The sequence below is a fragment of the Carcharhinus amblyrhynchos genome, chromosome 2, assembly GCF_965287045.1.
Source record: "Carcharhinus amblyrhynchos chromosome 2, sCarAmb.v2.hapA, whole genome shotgun sequence".
Lineage (NCBI taxonomy): Eukaryota > Metazoa > Chordata > Chondrichthyes > Carcharhiniformes > Carcharhinidae > Carcharhinus > Carcharhinus amblyrhynchos.
The window spans coordinates 115,108,454-115,126,531 of record NC_137325.1 but is presented as its reverse complement, the minus strand read 5'-3'; the positions used below and the strand labels follow the sequence as shown (position 1 = coordinate 115,126,531).

The 18,078-nt window shown below is 42.5% G+C and overlaps 1 protein-coding gene across 4 annotated transcripts in view; it reads right to left on the bottom strand.

Annotated features, from left to right (window-relative positions):
* The window catches only part of myo3a (myosin IIIA), a 335,886-nt gene that overhangs the window by 72,497 nt on the left and 245,311 nt on the right, over nt 1–18,078 (bottom strand). For all 4 annotated transcript variants that reach the window (XM_080211403.1, XM_080211422.1, XM_080211413.1 and 1 more), the window contains 3 exons: nt 16,060–16,222; nt 6,500–6,580; nt 3,810–3,933 (listed from right to left, as the gene is read on the bottom strand). In XM_080211403.1, the coding sequence (XP_080067529.1) occupies nt 3,810–3,933; nt 6,500–6,580; nt 16,060–16,222 (368 nt within the window). The remainder of the gene's footprint in view (nt 1–3,809; nt 3,934–6,499; nt 6,581–16,059; nt 16,223–18,078) is intronic.

Below are 18,078 nucleotides of genomic sequence, written 5' to 3'. Positions count from 1 at the left end.
GGGTCGAGGATACAGGAATGGCTTGGGGCTGCCGGGGGGAATCTGGAGATCGGCACTGCGGGAGGAGGTTGGATTTGGTTTGGTTTATTATTGTCACATACACTGCTCTATAGTGAAAATTATTGTTTCTTGCACGCTATACAGACAAAGCATACCATTCATAGAGAAGGAGAGAGTGCAGAATGAAGTGTTACAGACATAACTCTCTACTACGCTTCCTGAAGCTGATGACAATCTTCTTAATTTTGTTGACATTTAGGACGAGATTATTGACCTCACACCAGTTCACCAGATTCTCCATCTCTTTCCTATACTCCATCTCGTCATTGTTTGAGATCCGACCCATGATGGTGGTGTATCATCAAACTTGAAAGTTCAGTTGCATGGGAATTTGGCCATACAGTCATAGGAGTATAGTAGGGGTTTGAGGACACAATCGTGGAGGCTGGCCTGGGCATGGAGAGGGCCCGGGAATATGTGAGAGGAACAGAGGAGGCAGTGATCGGGCTGTGGGGGTTTCGCAGGGCTGGCCAATGATCGGGAGGCCAGCAGACAGGGGCACTAACAGATCGGCACGTGCGCATCTATGCTTCACCAGTGGGAATAAATCCCGCCCACTGGTTTCTAGAATGAATCACGCGAGTGCACTTTGCAGTGCACAGAGTGTGGGGGATTAATTTTGAAACTCCTACTGAAAAAGCCAGTATGATTTACTCCAGTTTTTACGTGAATTTGACACTTTGAATTTTTTTGGGAGAATCGCAACCCCCCCCACTTATTTTTAAACTGCACCCTCCAGTTCCAGATTCCTCCATCCTATCTACTGCTTATTAAGTTTGAAAACATAAAGGTGATTGATTGAACGGCTGGAATTTTTTGAAGGCTTTATTTTCAAAATGTTGTGAGAGTTACAGTTCGGTTGTACATAAAGGGATGGATTTTTACTAATGAAGCAGGAACCTTGAGTCAGGAGACCCATTACCATGTAACTGGTTTCCACTCACACTATTTTTACTCCAGGATGGTGGGCGGTAGGATTGAGTCACATCCCTGAATCTGGGGACCAATTTGGAGATAGCTACAGAGGTGAGTGAATGCTGAGGTAGGCCAGCTAGAAGGCCTAGTTCTCCGGGACTTTGGCACATTTGCATTAAGGGCTGCTTGGCTCTCGAACCCTCTCACCTGCTCCCCACCCCTCCCAGCACCATGCACCCACTTACCAGTCCTCCTTTGTTCCTCTCACATATTCCAGGCCCTCTTTATGCCCACTCATCCAAGTATGCACTATGTACAGAACTAATGAATCAGAAATAACAAAGGAAAGCCTTGAAATGCTCGTGAAAAAAACACATTCAGAAATTTGTTTTGTTAAAAACTGTTGTTCTTACAACGTTGTAAAAGTTTCAAGCAGGCACTGCCAGCAATAGTTCCAATAAAAGAAGCTATACCCCACATCCTATCCAAATAAATATACTTGCATTGAAAAAAATTAGACAAATAATAACTTATTATAACCTCAAAAAGATATCAACCAATTAAATCTAACACTGCATTTCAGCCTGTGTAAACAAACTCCTGTTGATCTAATCCAGTGGTAAATCTTAGAGATCAGCCAAGCATTCATAATGAGTCCATCTGGAGAAACAAATGCCTGGCCAAGTATTTCTATTATCATAGATTTCCTCTTTATGAATGGAGCAGGACTAAGGAATAAGTAAAACCAAATACAAGGGCAATAAAGTTTTTAAAAAATGGACTGGGAACTAAAATTAACAGAAGTAGACCAAGGACTAGACATGATTAAAAAGTATGAACCATTCGCGAAAGTACAAGGGAAGAAAATCCTAAACAAGAAGGAGTAAATCTTGAGAAAGGCATCTGGAGAGAGTTATTGTTGGAATTGGAGCAAGACCTTCTTAGCCACAGCTGGACTGGGAGTTAGGGAGCCACATGACCAATTAACTGATGGCAAATGCACACAATTAAAGATTTCTGTTAGAAAGTCAGCTAACTGGTAGATTCTGTTCGGAGTTCTGAACTGACACAATTGTAATAAATAAGGAAATTGAAGCCTTATTTAAATCCATAGCATTAAAAACAGGCCAATGATTGTACATCATGCAAGTATGTCAGATAGGAAGCATACAATAGAATCTACTGAGTAGATACAAAATTTAGTATTTTTTAGATAAATGCATTCGTAGGTGAAAGCTTTGTTAGACTGCAGTTCTTTAAATAGTTTACATAGCAACAAACATAGAAACTAGAAGCAGGAGTAGACCATTTGGCCCTTTGAGCCTGCTCCGCCATTCATTATAGTCATGACTGATCATCAGATTCAATATCTTGATCCTGCCTTCCCCTCATGTCTCTTGGTTCTTTTAGCCCCAAGAGCTTTATCTAATTTCTTGAAATCGCACAATGTTTTGGTCTTAACTACTTTTTGTGGTAGCGAATTCCACAGATTCACCACCACCTGGGTGGAGAAATGTATTCTTACTTCAGTCTTCCTCATACCGCTTATCTTCAGACTATGACCCCTAGTTCTGGAGTCACCCACCAGTGGGAACATTCTTTCTGAATCTACCCTGTCTAATCCTGTTAGAATTTTATAAGTTTCTATGAGATCCCATCCCACTCTTCTAAACTGCAGTGAACATAATCCTAACAAATTCAATCTCCCACCATATGACAGTCCTGCCATTCCAGAAATCAGCCTGGTAAACCTTTGCTATACTTCCTCTATAGCAAGGGCAGCTTTCGTTAGATAAGGACACCAAAACTACATACAATACCCCTGTTGTGGCCTCACCAATGCCGTATACAATCGCAGTAAAACATCCCTATCCCTATACTCAAATCCTCTTGCTATGAAGGCCAAGATACAATTTGCCTTCTTCACTGCCTGCTGTATCTGAGCAGTTGCACGCCTATGACTTCCCATTTGCCGCAGTCAGGATTTGCAGGTAAGATTTTCTACTGAAAGGGCAGTAAAAGGATGGCACAGTTGTTAGCACTGCTGCCTCGCAGTGCCAGGGACCTGGGTTCAACTCTGGCCTTGGGTAACTGTCTTTGTGGAGTTTGCATATTCTCCCATTGTCTGCGTAGGTTTCCTCCAGGTGCTCCGGTTTCTTCCCACACTCCAAAGCTGTGTGGATTAGGTTGATTGGCCATGCTAGATTGACCCCTAGTGTCAGGGGGATTAGCAGGGTAAATATGTGGGGTTATGGGGATAGGGCCTGTGTGAAATTGTTGTCGGTGCAGGCATGATGGGGTGAATGGCCTCCTTCTGCACCATATGCATGAAGAAAACAGCTTGTCATAGTTGGGCAACAAGATGTGCATAATTTATTTATCCATGGCTACCTTCCTGTAAGTTGCTGCAGGTCTATCCTGCCCTGGTGTTCTTTTGTGAGGAAGCTTAGCTGTCTCTAGGGTGGTAATGGAAGATCCCCGAATGGGAAATCTCAGTCAGGGAATCAAAAATAAACAGCACACATTATTTTTTAGAAATGCATTCAGGATGTAAATCACTTCAATTGATATGTAAACTGCTCAGCCTTCACTCCCTGGCTCACAATATCATTGCATTTCAATTTCCTTACACACACTGGGATAGATTTTGACCTGGTGCGCGTGTGTAAAATTGGTGACATTAAGTTCTGTCTTATATCTCTCCTTGTTATTAATTCTTGTGATATCAATCAGGAGAGATGCAAAGAGATCCAAAATAGTTTTATATTATTGCACAAAGTCAAAATCTACCATATGCAAGTCTTGTTTTGATCCTATTTTATAACCGTACTTACAATTTAATGTTGAGATTTTTTCTGTCCATATAGCCTCTGTAGTGAGCCTGAATTTTAATAGCAGCATCTCTCTTTTCCTCCAGCATTTCATTGTATTCCTTTCTGCATAGGTATCCTCTTGCAACTAAGATAAGCAAATAGTACATATTGATTTTCATCTCATAATATAAAAGTAAGAGACATCTTCATTGGTTTGTACTTTATGCCATGTTAAATACTTTTCCTTCTTTAGGCAATGAACTCTACTGTTAGTTTTCATGCATTCTGCAGAATGTGAGGTGATTCACAACTTGGAGTGCAAAATGTAATTTCACAAACCTATATTATTTTTAGCTACAATGCCTCTGGGAAGCAGAAGGAAGTATCTAGAATATCCCATTGTCTGGAGACTCCCATTGTCCCGAGACTCCCATTGTCCAGAGTTGCCCATTGTCCAGACTCTCCCATTGTCTGGGTGACTCCCATTGTCCAGAATCTCCCATTGTCCAGATTTTCCCATTGTCCAGTGACTCCCATTGTCCAGAATCTCCCATTGTCCAGATTTTCCCATTGTCCAGTGACTCCCATTGTCCAGAATCTCCCATTGTCCAGTGACTCCCATTGTCCAGTGACTCCCATTGAACATAAGAACATAAGAAATAAGAAATAGGAGCAGGAGTAGGCCATCTAGCCCTTCGAGCCTGCCCCGCCATTCAATAAGATCATGGCTGATCTGCCGTGGCTCAGTTACACATTCCCGCCCTCTCCCCATAACCCTTAATCCCTTGCCTATCAAAAACCTATCAACCTGCGTCTCAAATATATTTAGCGAGGCAGCCTCCACCACTTCAACGGGCAGAGAATTCCAGAGATTCACCACCCTTTGAGTGAAGAAGTTCCTCCTCAACTCCGTTCTAAACCGCCCCCCCTTTATCTTGAGGCTGTGTCCTCTAGTCCTACTGTCCTTTCTGAGCGGGAAGAGTCTCTCCACCTCTATCCTATCCATCCCATTCATCATCTTATATGTCTCAATGAGATCTCCCCTCATTCTTCTAAACTCTAATGAGTACAAGCCTAGTTTATTCAGCCTCTCCTCATAGTTCAACCCCCTCAACTCCGGTATTAGCCTAGTAAACCTCCTCTGCACTCCCTCCAAGGCCAAAATATCCTTGCGTAAGTGCGGCGACCAAAACTGCACACTGTACTCCAGCTGCGGCCTCACCAGTGCCCTGTACAGTTGCAGCAAGACCTCCCTACTTTTATATTCAATCCCCCTCGCTATGAAGGCCAGCATCCCATTCATCTTCCTGACCACCTGCTGCACCTGCAGGCTGGGTTTTTGTGACTCATGCACAAGGACCCCGAGGTCCCTCTGCACTGTCGCATGCTGCAGTTTTTCGCCACGTAAGTAATAGTCCTTCCTACCATTATTCCTACCAAAGTGGACAACTTCACACTTGCCAACATTAAATTCCATTTGCCAGTTCCTGGCCCATTCGCCCAGCCTATCTAGATCCTTCTGCAGACTTTCCACACCCTCCGCACAATTTGCCGTTCCACCAGTCTTGGTGTCATCAGCAAATTTCGACACCATACACTCGGTTCCCTCCTCCAGATCATCTATATAAATGGTAAATAGCTGAGGCCCCAGCACTGACCCCTGGGGCACTCCACTAGTCACCAACCGCCAATCCGAATAGCACCCATTGACCCCCACTCTCTGCCTCCTATTTGACAGCCAATCCTCTATCCACGCTAACACCCTACCCCCAACTCCATGCCCCCTGACCTTCTGTAATAACCTCTTGTGCGGCACCTTATCAAATGCCTTCTGAAAATCAAGAAAGACCACATCCACCGGCTCTCCTCTATCCACTGCCCTAGACACATCCTCATAGAACTCCAATAAATTCGTCAGACACGACTTCCCCTTAACGAAACTGTGCTGTGTCTGCTCTATCAAACAATTCTCCTCAAGATGCCTCGCTATTTTCTCCTTGATCACGGATTCTAACATTTTACCTACAACAGACGTTAAACGAACCGGCCTATAATTCCCTGCCTTTTGCCTGCCACCCTTCTTAAACAACGCCGTAACATTAAGAATCCATAGTCTCCCATTGTCCTGAAGTTTCCATAGTCCTGAGATTCCCATTGTCCCCCATTGTCCCGTGCCAACCTGTCACTGCCCCCAGCACCCTGGCAGCACCAACCTGGCAGTGCCCCCACTACCCAGGCACTGTCAGGCTGGTACTGCCATGGAGTCAGGGGACAGCGCCAGGACACATTCCAATCGTGTTTCTGTCCACCTGCGGGGCTTCAGTGGTCTCCAAGACCATCCCCCACAGCTTGGTCATCTTGTCTGGGCTCCATTTTTGGTGACCAGTAATAATTCCCCATGGCTTCATGTTGTACCAGTGGTGGGAGAATCGAAGGGTTTGGTGGATTCGGCTTAAAGCCAAATCTTAATAGGTTAATAAAGATTAAATATGCTAATGTTCACATTCTCACTGAGCATGAACCAGCTTATGTTGCCAGCTGGGGATGGAGAGAATCTTAAAATGAGTGCATCCTGGCACAAATGGTGAAGGTTTCCGATCATAATGTGATTTGTAACTGTGCAAGAGGGGCTGGAGAATCACCCCCTTCATGTATAAGTATATTGTAAAAGAAAACTGATTTTAATAACAGTGGGAATATTAAGTCCTTACCTGCTTGGAGTTTGATAATTGCCTGCTCAAGCTTCTGTTTTTCAATAGCCACGTCTTTTCTTGCCTTGTGCCCTCTGTAAGCTGTAAGAGGGATAACATGTTAATCTTCTCATTTACAGATTTGTAATTGTTAATGCAATGGATGAAGCTAATGGTTGTAATGATGATGAAATGTTAGCATCCGCTATTATTACTCTGTAAAATTGACAGCAACATCTGACATTTGCACAGACCTAGTTTTTAATTTTTAACACAGGATGTGGGCGTCACTGGCTAAGGCATCATTTATGTTCATCGCTAATTGCCCTTCAGAAGGTAGAGGTGAGCTGCGTTCTTGAGCTGCTACAGTCAATGTGGTGTAGGTATACCCACTGTGCTGTTCGGGAGGGAGTTCCAGGATTTTGACGCAGTGGAATTGAAGGAATGGTGACATATTTTCAAATCAGGATGGTGAGTGATGTGGAGGAGAACTTTCAGGTGGTAGTGTTCCCATGTATCTGCTGCTCTTGTCTTTCCAGGTGATAATGGTTCTGGGTTTTAGAAGCTGCTGCCTATGTTCTTACAGTGCTGTCTAAGGTGAGTTCCTGCATCTTGTAAATGGTGCAAACTGCCACCATGTTTTGTCAGTGGTGGAGGGTGTGAATCTTTGTTGGAAAGGTACCAATTAAGCAGAAGAGAAAATGTTGGAAAACCTCAGCAGGTCTGGCAGCATCTGTAAGGAGAGAAAAGAGCTGACGTTTTGAATCCAGATGATCCTTTGTCAAAGCTTTTAGTTTCAGATTCCAGCATCCACAGTAATTTGCTTTTAACCAATTAAGCAGGCTTTTTTTGTCTTGGGTTATGTTGAGCTTCTTGAGCATTGTCGGAGCCGCACACATCCAGGCAAGTGGAAAGTATTCCATTACGTTCCTGATTTGTGCCTTGCAGATGGTGAACAGGCTTTGGGGAGTCAGAAGGTGAGTTGCCTGTCGCAGGATTCCTAGCCTCTGACCTGCTCTGGTAGCCACAGTATTTATATGGTTAGTCCAATTCATTTTCTGGTCAGGGGTAACCCCAAGATGTTGATAGTGGAGGATTCAGCAATGCTAATGCTACTAAATATCAAAGAGTGATGGTTAGATCCTCTTTTATTAGAGATGGTCATTGCCTGGCACTTTTATGATGCAAATGTTACTTGCCACTTGTCTGCCCAAGTCTGGATATTGTCCAGATCTTGCTGCATTTGGACATGGACTGCTTTAGTATTTGATATGCCGTGAATTATGCTGAACATTGTGCAGTCATTAGTGAACATCCCCATATCTCTGGCAAGTAGGTTAGTGAGGATGAGATCAAGTATGTTTTTCACCTCTTGTTTGTTCCCTTACCACCTGTTGCATTTCCAGTCTAGCAGTTATGTCCTTTAGGACCTGGCCAGCTCGGTCTGATGATGTTTCCAAGCTACTTTAGTGATGGACATTGAAGTCCCCCACCCAGAATACATTCTGCATGCTTGTCACCCTCAGTGATTTTTCCAAGTGGTGTTCAACATTGGGGAATACTGATTCATCAGCTAAGAGGAGTGGGGAATACCTGATAATCAGCAGGAAGTTTCCTTGCCCATGAGACTTCATGGGGTCCAGAATGTTGAAGACTTTTGGGGCAACTCCCTCCTGACTGTATACCACTGTGCTGCCACCTCTGTTGGGTCTGTCCTTTCGGTGGGACAGGACAAACCCAGGTATGGTGATGGTGATTGCTGGGACATTATTTGTGTAATATTGCACTTCCAGAAGCTTTATAGATATATAAAAAAAATTCATTTACAAGTAACTCATTGCATGTTTGCAAGTAATCCAAAATACATCTACACTCAGAGAACTCCTCTCCCTGTTTGTCCCGCTCTGAGTCCCGTTTGGCTAGCCAGACCACTTGACCCTTACTTGCTCTGTTGCTCTTGAAAGAACAATCGTAATCTCTGAGGTACTGAAACATAGAAAATAGGTGCAGGAGTCGGGCCATTTGGTCCTTCGAGCCTGCACCACCATTCAATATGATCATGGTTGATCATGCACTTTCAGTATCCCACTCCTGTTTTCTCTCCATACTCCATGATCCCTCTAGCCACAAGGGCCACATCCAGCTCCCTCTTGAACATATCCAATGAACTGGCTCCAACAGTAGAAAATTCCACATGTTCGCAGCTCTGTGAGTGAAGAAGTTCTACCTCATGTCAGTTCTGAATGGCTTACTCATTATTCTTAGACTGTGACCCTTAATTTTGCATTTCCCAACATCAGGAACATTCTTCCAGCATCTAGCCTGTACAGTCCCAGCAGGATATTATATGTTTCTATGAGATCCCCTCTCATTCTTTCTTCATGTCAGTCCTACCATTCCAGGAATCAATCTGGTGAACCTTTGCTGGACTCCCTCAATAGCAAGAATGTCCTTCTTCCGACTAGGAAGTGGAAACAGCACACAATATTCAAGGCGTGGCCTCATCAACGCCCTATCTAACTGCAGCAGGACATCCTTACTCCTATACTTAAATCCTCTTGCTATGAAGACCTACGTGCCATTAGCTTTCCTCCCTGCTTGCTGTATCTGCATGCCAACTTTCAGTGACTGAAGATTCTGTATGCCTGACTTTGTCAGGCTGTTGACTTGTCTGTGAGGCAGCTCTCTCAATTTTGGCACCAGTCCCCAGATGTTAGTAAGCAGGATTTTGCAGGGTTGGCAGTGTTGGGTTCGCTGTTATTGTTTCTGATGCCTAGGTTGATGTCAGGTGTTCCGTCTGGTTTTATCCATTTCTATTGGCTTTCTAGTGGTTTTATCCAACTGAATGGCTTGCTAGGCTATTTCAGAGACCATTTAAGAGTCACCACATTGCTGTGGGCTATGAGGTCACATGTAGACAAGATCACGTAAGGATACCATATTTCTTTCTCTAAAGGATATTTGTGAACCAGATGGATTTTAATGACAATCGACAATGGTTTCATGGTCATCGGTAAACTTTTAATTCCAGGGTGTACTTTTGAAGTGGTTGCAAATGAAAATTATCTGGAAATCACCAAACTGATGTTGAGTTCTACCTTTTACATCCTATCTTCGGTGTAAAAAATCTTGAAAAAGTCAGTCCTTGTTGAATGAAGGATTTTAATGGTGTACTAGTCACAATTAGTGCTGACCAATCTCTCTGCCCCTAAAAAAGCTGCTTTTCTCATTGGGATATTACATATTCCTTCATTTCATGATAAAAATATCAAAGCTTTAAAAATAACATAAATTTTAATAATTGCTTATCATGTTCAATTTTCTATCATAATCTCATATATATGTCTTGACCTTTATTTTGATTTTTTGTTAAGATTTTAAAATGTGAATGATAAAACCTACTTGTCACTTTATGGTTTGCTAGCTCTGAGCATTCTTGAATGTGACTGACAGCTTAGGTTCTTAGTGAAATGATTGTGGATGAACACCAGAGATCCTCTACAGCTGATGCCAAAATGAAATTACTGTCAACAAAGAGGAAATCAACATCATATAGCTTGATTGATCTTTATGGATAGCTTGTATTAAGTTCAGAGGTAGGTACTTGGAGAGTAAAATGCAACCCCAACTTCTTGGTTCTCTCCACAGTTGCTGACTGATTCCCTGTGTCTTTCTGGTATTATCTGAATTTGTTTCAAGCACGTTAAAGTGTAGCAAAGTTCCCTCTGCTTGGGCCCAGCAATAATCCTCAGGTCTAGTTCTGAAAGAGCATCCTTGCTCCTTTTTCCTGAAGTAATCCTCTGGGTACAATGAGCAAGAGTGTGACCTTAAAGGTAATTTTCTGTTGTGATCCAACAAACTAGAAAAACAGGATTGACCAGACTGCGCATTCGTACAGAAAGAAAGCATTGTTCACAATCTCAAGATGTCCCAAAGCATTTCATAGAATCCCTACATGCAGAAGGAGGCCATTCGGCCCATTAAGTCTGCACCAACCACAAACCCACCCTATTCCCGTAACCCCACATATTTACCCTGCTAATCCCCCTGAAATTAGGGTCAATTTAGCATGACGACTCGACCAAACGTGCACATCTTTGGAGCACTTGGAGGAAACCCATGCAGCTATGGGGAGAACATGCAAACTCCACACAGACAATGACCTGAGGCTGGAATTGAATGCGGGTCCCTAGCACTGTGAGGCAGCAGTGCTAATTACTGTGCCACTGTACTGCCCAATTTTACAGCCAATGAAAAGCTTTTGAAGTGTACTTATTTTTGTGTAGGAAAATGTAGGAAATATGGCAACCAGTTAATGACTAGATGAACTTGTTTAAGTAATAGTGTTAAAATATAAATAATATTGGCAAAGAAATAATGGAAAACATTTGATTTTTCTTTGAAACAGTATCCTGGGATCATTTATGGCCAACTGATTGGGCAGACAGGCACTCATTTCAATCTTTCATCACACATTGGCACCTCTGGCAATGTAATATTCCCTCAACAGTGCACTGAAATCAGTCTAGATTTTCTACTGAAGTCTCGGTGATGGGAACTTAAATACAAAACCCTCTGATTCTAAGACAAGAGGGTGACCTATTGGGTCACAGCCCCCATCTCGCATTGTACTCTTTCAGCTATAAGACAAGGAAAACTTTAATTCCATCAGCCTGGCTTGTATTCAATGAAGTTATAAAACTAATAGATCTGTTTTCCATCCTAGTTTCTATCGATCTGAGTACAGTACTCCAAACAAAGTCCAGTGCTCAAAAGGCATACAAAATATCTGGTGAGCTGCTGGAATTTGGAAAGATTAAGTACATTTAAAAGCAATTTGTCAGGGGACAGAACAATAGAATTGCACTTGTTACAAAACCTGCAGGAGGCAGAATGAAAAGGAAGATAGAAATCTAATAAAAGGTACAACATGTTTTATATAAGTTTAATAAATAGAACCAGAGCTTGCTTGAAATAAAGCTTTCATTGACAAAAATGTAATTGAAGTTTTGTCTATTTGTAAACTGTGTAATGCAATGATCCCATTCTTTTAATGTGACAAATGCTTGTCTGTAGATGAATAGAGCACAAGTTTGAATTTATTTATTAGTCTTATAAGTAGTCTTACATTAACACCTCAATGAAGTTACTGTGAAAATCCCCTAGTTGTCACACTCTGTTGCCTGTTCAGGGAGAATTTAACATGGCCAATCCACCTAACCAGCACGTCTTTCAGACTGCGGGAGGAAATTGGAGCACCCGGAAGAAACCCTGCAGACACAGAGAGAACATGCAGACTCTGCACAGTGACCCAAGCTAGAACAAAAGGCATGAGCTGACCCTGAAAGCACAACAGGCACCAACGGTTCAAACAAATTAGGTCAAATGAGGGCCAGGACTAACTTTGGGTCAGCTTTGGACCTCCTAATTAGTGTGGACTCTGCTGGACACTGGACATGCACCCAATTTCAAGCCTGATCTGAGGGATTAATGTCATTTTTAAAATTTGATTTGATTTATTATTGTCACATATAGCAGTATAAAGTGAAAGATAGTATTTCTTGCACGTTATGCTGATAAAGCAGACCTTATATAGAGAAGGAAAGAAGAGTATGGAGAATATAGTGTTACAATTATAGCTAGGGTGTAGAGAAAGATCAACACAATGTGAGGTAGCTCCATTCAGCAGGGAAAAAGGTGTTCTTGAATCAATTGGTCCTTAATTATGCTGGCTGCTTTTCTGAGGCAGCGGGAAGTGTAGACAGAGTCAATGAATGGGAAGTTGTTTTGCGTATTGGACTGTGGTGACCTTTTGTAGTTTTTTGCAGTCTTGGGAAGAGCAGGAGCTATACAAAGCTGTGATACAACCAGAAAGAATGCTTTCTATGGTGCATCTGTAAAAGCTCGTGAGAGTTGTAGAGGACATGCCAAATTTCTTTAGTAATCTGAGAAGGTAGAGGTGTTGGTAAGCTTTCTTAACGAGAGTGTGGCATGGAGGGATCAGGACAGGTTGTTGGTGAGCTGGACACCTAAAAACTTGAAGCTCTCGCCCATTTCCACTTTGTCCCCATTGAGTTAGGCAGGGGCATGTCCTCCACTATGCTTCCTGAATTCAATGACTATTTCCTTTGTTCTGTTGACATTGAGAGAGATTGTTGTCACATCAGTTCACCAGATTGTCTGTCTCTTTCCTGTACTCCATCTCTCACTGTTTGAGATCCAACCTATCTGAAAGTCCAGTTGGAGGATAATTTGGCCACACAGTGATGGATGTATAAGGAGTATAATAAGGGGCTGAGGACACAACCTTGTGAGGCACCAGTGTTGAGGATGATTGTGGAGGAAGTGTTGTTGCCTATCCTTACTGATTACAGTCTGTGGGTTAAGAAGCCTAGGTTCCAGTTGCAGAGGAAGGAGCCTTGTCCAAGGCCATGGAGTTTGGATATGGGTTTTGAAGAATATGGTGTTGAAGGCTGAGCTGTAGTCAATAAATGAGTCTGATATAAGTATCTTTTTTATCTAGGTGTTTCAGGGTTGAGTCTAGGGCCAGGGAGATAACGTCTGCTGTGGATCTGATGAGGTGGCAGGTGAACTGTAGTGGATCCAGGAAATCTGAGAAGCCAGAATTGATTTGTGCCATGACTAACCCTTCAAAGCAGTTCATAATGATGGATGTCAGAACAACTGGACGATAGTCATTAAAGCACGGTGCCTGGCTTTTTGAACTTGCTCCAATACTGTCTTTTGGCAACATTAATGGACCTCCGTAGATCATATCTGGATTTCTTGTATAGCTGGGCCATCTGACTTGAACGCCTCAGACCTGGACTGCATCAGTGAATATCCCTGTTCATCCTTGGTTTCTGGTTGGGAAACACATGGATTTGCTTCTTTGGCACACAGTCTTCTACACAGTTACTAATGAAGTCAGTTACTATAGTGGTGTACTTGTTCAGGCTGGTCACAGAGTTTTTAAATATTGGTCAGTCTACTGAATCGAAGCTATCCCATAGGAGATCATCTGATTCCTCAGACCAACATTGCACAACTTTCTTTAGCGGATTCACCTGTTTCAGTTTTTGCTTGTAAGCTGGGAGTAGGAGCATAGCCTTGTGGTTTGATTTGCCAAAGTGTTGGTAGGCGAGCGGGGGGCATGTTTGATATTTGTGTAGCAGTGGTCTAGAATGTTTGGGCCTATGGTGGAACTGGAGATGTTTTGGTGGTATCTTGGTAGGATGCTCTTGAGTTTGGCCTGACTGAAGTCCCCGATGAACAAGAACTCAGGATTTTTTATCTCATGGCTATTTGTGGTGGAGTGTTTTCATCCAGCATGGTCTCCATGTCTGCATGGAGTGGGATGTAAACAGCCATCAGGGTAATGGAGCTGAACTCCCGTGGAAGGTGGTAGAGGCAGCATTTTAATGTCAGGTATTCTAGGACTGGAGAGCAGAAACACCAGTGTTGCTACGTCTAGGCACTAAGAGGTGTTGATTGGAAGGCAGAACCCACCTCCCCTAGTCTCGCTTGAGGCTGCAGTATGGTCCATTCGGTGGATTGAGAAGCCCTCTGGTTGTAAGGCGCAGTTTGGTGAAGCAGGATTAAGCCACGTCTCCGTGAAACAGAGCACACACCAGTCTCTCAGTTCCCTCTGGAAAGTGAATCCTTATGTCTATAGCTTGTTTTCCAGAGATTGGAGATTTGCCAGGACTAAGCTGGGGAGGGGGGCCTTGGGGCCGTGTTGTTTCACTCTCACCTATTTCCTTATTCTTTTGATGTCAATATTAGTAGAAGAGAAATGAAAGAAAGACCCAACCCCAGAGCTATCATGCTGGAACTGATACGAAGAAAGATTCCTGTTAGGGAATAGGGATTTAATCTTATTGAAGTGAATCAGAAAAACTTGTTCATATCAATACTTCTCATGAACTCAACAATCTACTGCCTTTAGTTCGATGGCAATGGACCTTTCAGTCAAGTTTTGAATTCTATTAGAGCATTAACCTTTGTTTGTGTTCATGCACCAGGCATGGTAATTATTTCTATGAAACGTTTTTAAAGTTCACAAAAATGAGCAATGACATTTGAATTAATTGAACTATTGGCATCATGAATATTTGTTTGAAGAGAAATCCCAACTGAACAATAGCCTTGCTAATATTTAAACTCTGAACACTTGATCCATGGTACCTGAATTATAACACGCACATGGGATTCTCCACTCTTGTTACAATTTTACTTATGATGGACAACATATTACATTACAGTGAGTTTTGAACATCCCACAACGTAGAATAATTCAGGAGCTGAGACTGCTGAAACACAGAAACTTTTTTTAACTGAGCATGGATAAATATGATGTCAAAAACCAGATCTGCCCTCCACAATCACTAGATGTGGTAGATTTAAAATTTTGTGTGTTTAACTGGTGAAGCCAGTCATGAAGAGGTCAGAGGTCAAAGCCATTTTGAGGCATAAAGTCATTGAGTTGTGAGTGCCAAACAAGCATCCAAAATAGTCTTGGCTTGTTTTTGGGGTGGCACGGTAGCACAGTGGTTAGCACTATTGCTTCACAGCTCCAGGGACCTGGGTTTGATTCCTGACTCGGGTCATTGTCTGTGTGGAGTTTGCACGTTCTCCTCGTGTCTGTGTGGGTTTCCTTCGGGTACTCCGATTCCCTCCCACAATCCAAAATGTACAGGTTAGGTTAATTGGCCATCCTAAAAAATTGCCCCTTAGTGTCCTGCGATGCGTAGGTTAGAGGGATTAGTGGGTAAAATATGTAGGGATATGGGGGTAGGGCCTGGGTGGGATTGTGTTCGGTGCAGACTCGATGGGCCAAAGGGCCTCTTTCTGCACTGTAGGGTTTCTATGATTCTATGAATAGCCTGAAATTCAAATCATGACAGTGAAATGTCAGATTACCTAAGGGCTGATCAGCATCAAGGTAAGTATTGGAAAGAGGTTTGCAGTGCTTTGGGGGGCGGCGGGGGGGGCGCAGGGCGTACTGCGCGGGGGGCGCGGTGGGGGGCGGAAATGTATTGCCAATGGCTCCTGCTTCTCTGAGCTCCACAAAAACACATTTTAAATTTACCTTTTCCAGCCACTATCTTCATACGTAAAGTAGGATGAAGGCTAGATGGTGTACGCTCTGTACAGTTGATTCTGAAAATAGCAATCAGGGTCCAATTTACATCTTGGGACTCTGATCTGTATAATTAAAAGTCCTACCACCTGAAACAAGAGGATTGTCCACTAGTAGGCCCGTTCCGTGATGCATGGGTGGAGGAGAAATTGATAGTGGGAATGAGATGGATAAGTATTGCACAGCTATTTGAAAGGTATGAGTGTCAAGCTTATGCCATGCATCTGAAATTCAAATCTACCCCACTCAAAGATACATATGCACCCACATTAATTGTTTTGGTTCTATATAGACTTGGTATATCTGATCACCTACAACAAACATAGTCTATGGTATTCTAAAAGATTGATGTGTTGAATCGGTTGGACTTAAACCTGGTGTTGTCAGATTTCTTACTGTATTCTACAAGATTGCCAGATAGCCAAAGGTGAGGATTTACCTGACTGAATGGCAACTGCACTCTGCTGTCTCTTCTCTTGCAACCTTCTGTATCTTTTAGCTCCAAGCCAGCCTTTCACGTAGGCTTGTACCAGCACTATTCGGTCTGTTATTTCTTTCTTCATGAGGTTTAGCTGTTCCACATGGTAATATTTCAGAAACACCTGGAAGTGAAGAGCAGGACAGAGATTAGAGTGTCAACCAACATCAAGATGGAAGGCAGTTTTAATATAAGAATGTTCATTTCTCTGGAAGTTTCTCCTCACGTTGAAATGTTTTATCAACACAAAGAGATGAATTCTGCAAATTAAAATCAACATTTGGAAACATTTGGTAGTACAGAACTTGAGTATTGCTGAGAAAAAGAGACATCCTATCAAAGATTTTCATCTTGTACCCATCAGAACACTTTGCAAGAACACCAGTATAGGAGAAAACAACTATTTATACTGTATGAGAAGAGAATGCTGATTGGTTGGCAAGTGGACTCTAATTGGTGGAAGCAGTTCCATGAAGAAAAGCTGAGCAGTTAACTGTTCCACAGTATTGGTTACATTATTAGAAATCATTCAAATAGTACAATTGAATTTCCACTCCCTTTTTAATGATTTCTCCCATATGTTCTCTTACATCACAGATAATTTCCTGGATGAAGCAGTGGTTGGTGGACAAACTATCTCCAAGTCTTTAACAGCATGAAATTTAATTGGCATTTGATTACAGAAATACCAGTCCGCAACTAAAAATGGCCTGGTTGGAATTTCCTTGAATCCAGCAGACTAAGAGTGACATTATCAATTTTCAACATTGCCATTTGGGTGGTAACCTCATGTAACAGATCACCTATCCATGCAGAGCACAGAAAATTCATGTTAAAATTAAATCGATGAGTGTAAAAAAAAATGTTTTGAAAAGGCAGGCACGTTAGGTGGATTGGCCATGTTAAATTGCCCCTTATTGCCCAGGGTGGCATAGTGGCACAATGGTTAGCACTGCTGCCTCAGAACGCCAGGAACTCGGGTTCATTTCCTGGCTTGGGTCACTGTCTGTATGGAGTTGCACGAACTCCCTGTGTTTGCATGGCTTTCTCCTGGGTGCTCCAGTTTCCTCCCACAGTCCAAAAATGTGCAGGTTAGGTGAGTTGGCCATGCTAAATTCTTCCTCAGTGTATCCGGAGTGTGGCGACTAGTGGATTTTCACAGCAACTTTATTGTAGTGTGAATGCAAGCCTATTTGTGATTAATAAAAAAACCTCTACTTTTTTTACTTTTACTTTTTAGTGTCAAGGGGATTAGCGGGGTAAGTACATGGGGTTACGGGGATAGGGCCTGGGTTGGATCGTTGTCGGTGTAGGCACGATGGGATTTCTACTGCACTGTAGGAATTCTATGATTATGATTCCACCAGGCTATTCCCTGATGAAGTTAAACATTACCCTCGATATATCTAATTCTTTAAATGTCTGTTGCCACAATTATGATCCTCCTGAAATGATTTCTCCTAAAGCTGCCCAATTGTGGAGGAAAATTAATATATTTTGCAAAGGTATGTTACTGACAGATTGAAGGCAGCCAATGAGTTATAGGTCTTGAACTTGACCACAATATGCCTTCTAGGAAAATGTAGCAGCACGGATTTCAGTGATCAAACTTTATTACATTTGGCAGGTTGCATTTCTCTTGGGCCTTTGTTTCTATCGTTTGCTAGCCAGCTGTGAAAGTTCTTGTACAACCCTGCACTAACCTCAGCTACGTAATGCATGAACTTTGAGCATTTTGAAGCTGAAGCCTTCACACTGGGACAAAGGTGAATTTTGCCAAAAGCATGCAGATCTGGTGCAGTTTTCCTCTAATCCCCACTGGGAAGCATTCAATAATTTACTTCCTCACCAAAGGATTACAATATTACTATCAAACTTGCATTACCAAATGGTTGATTGTTTCTAGTTCAATAATAGATATCTACCAGAGGTTTTGTGTAAATGGGTTTTTGGCTAAATTTATGTTTTTGGACATTTTTG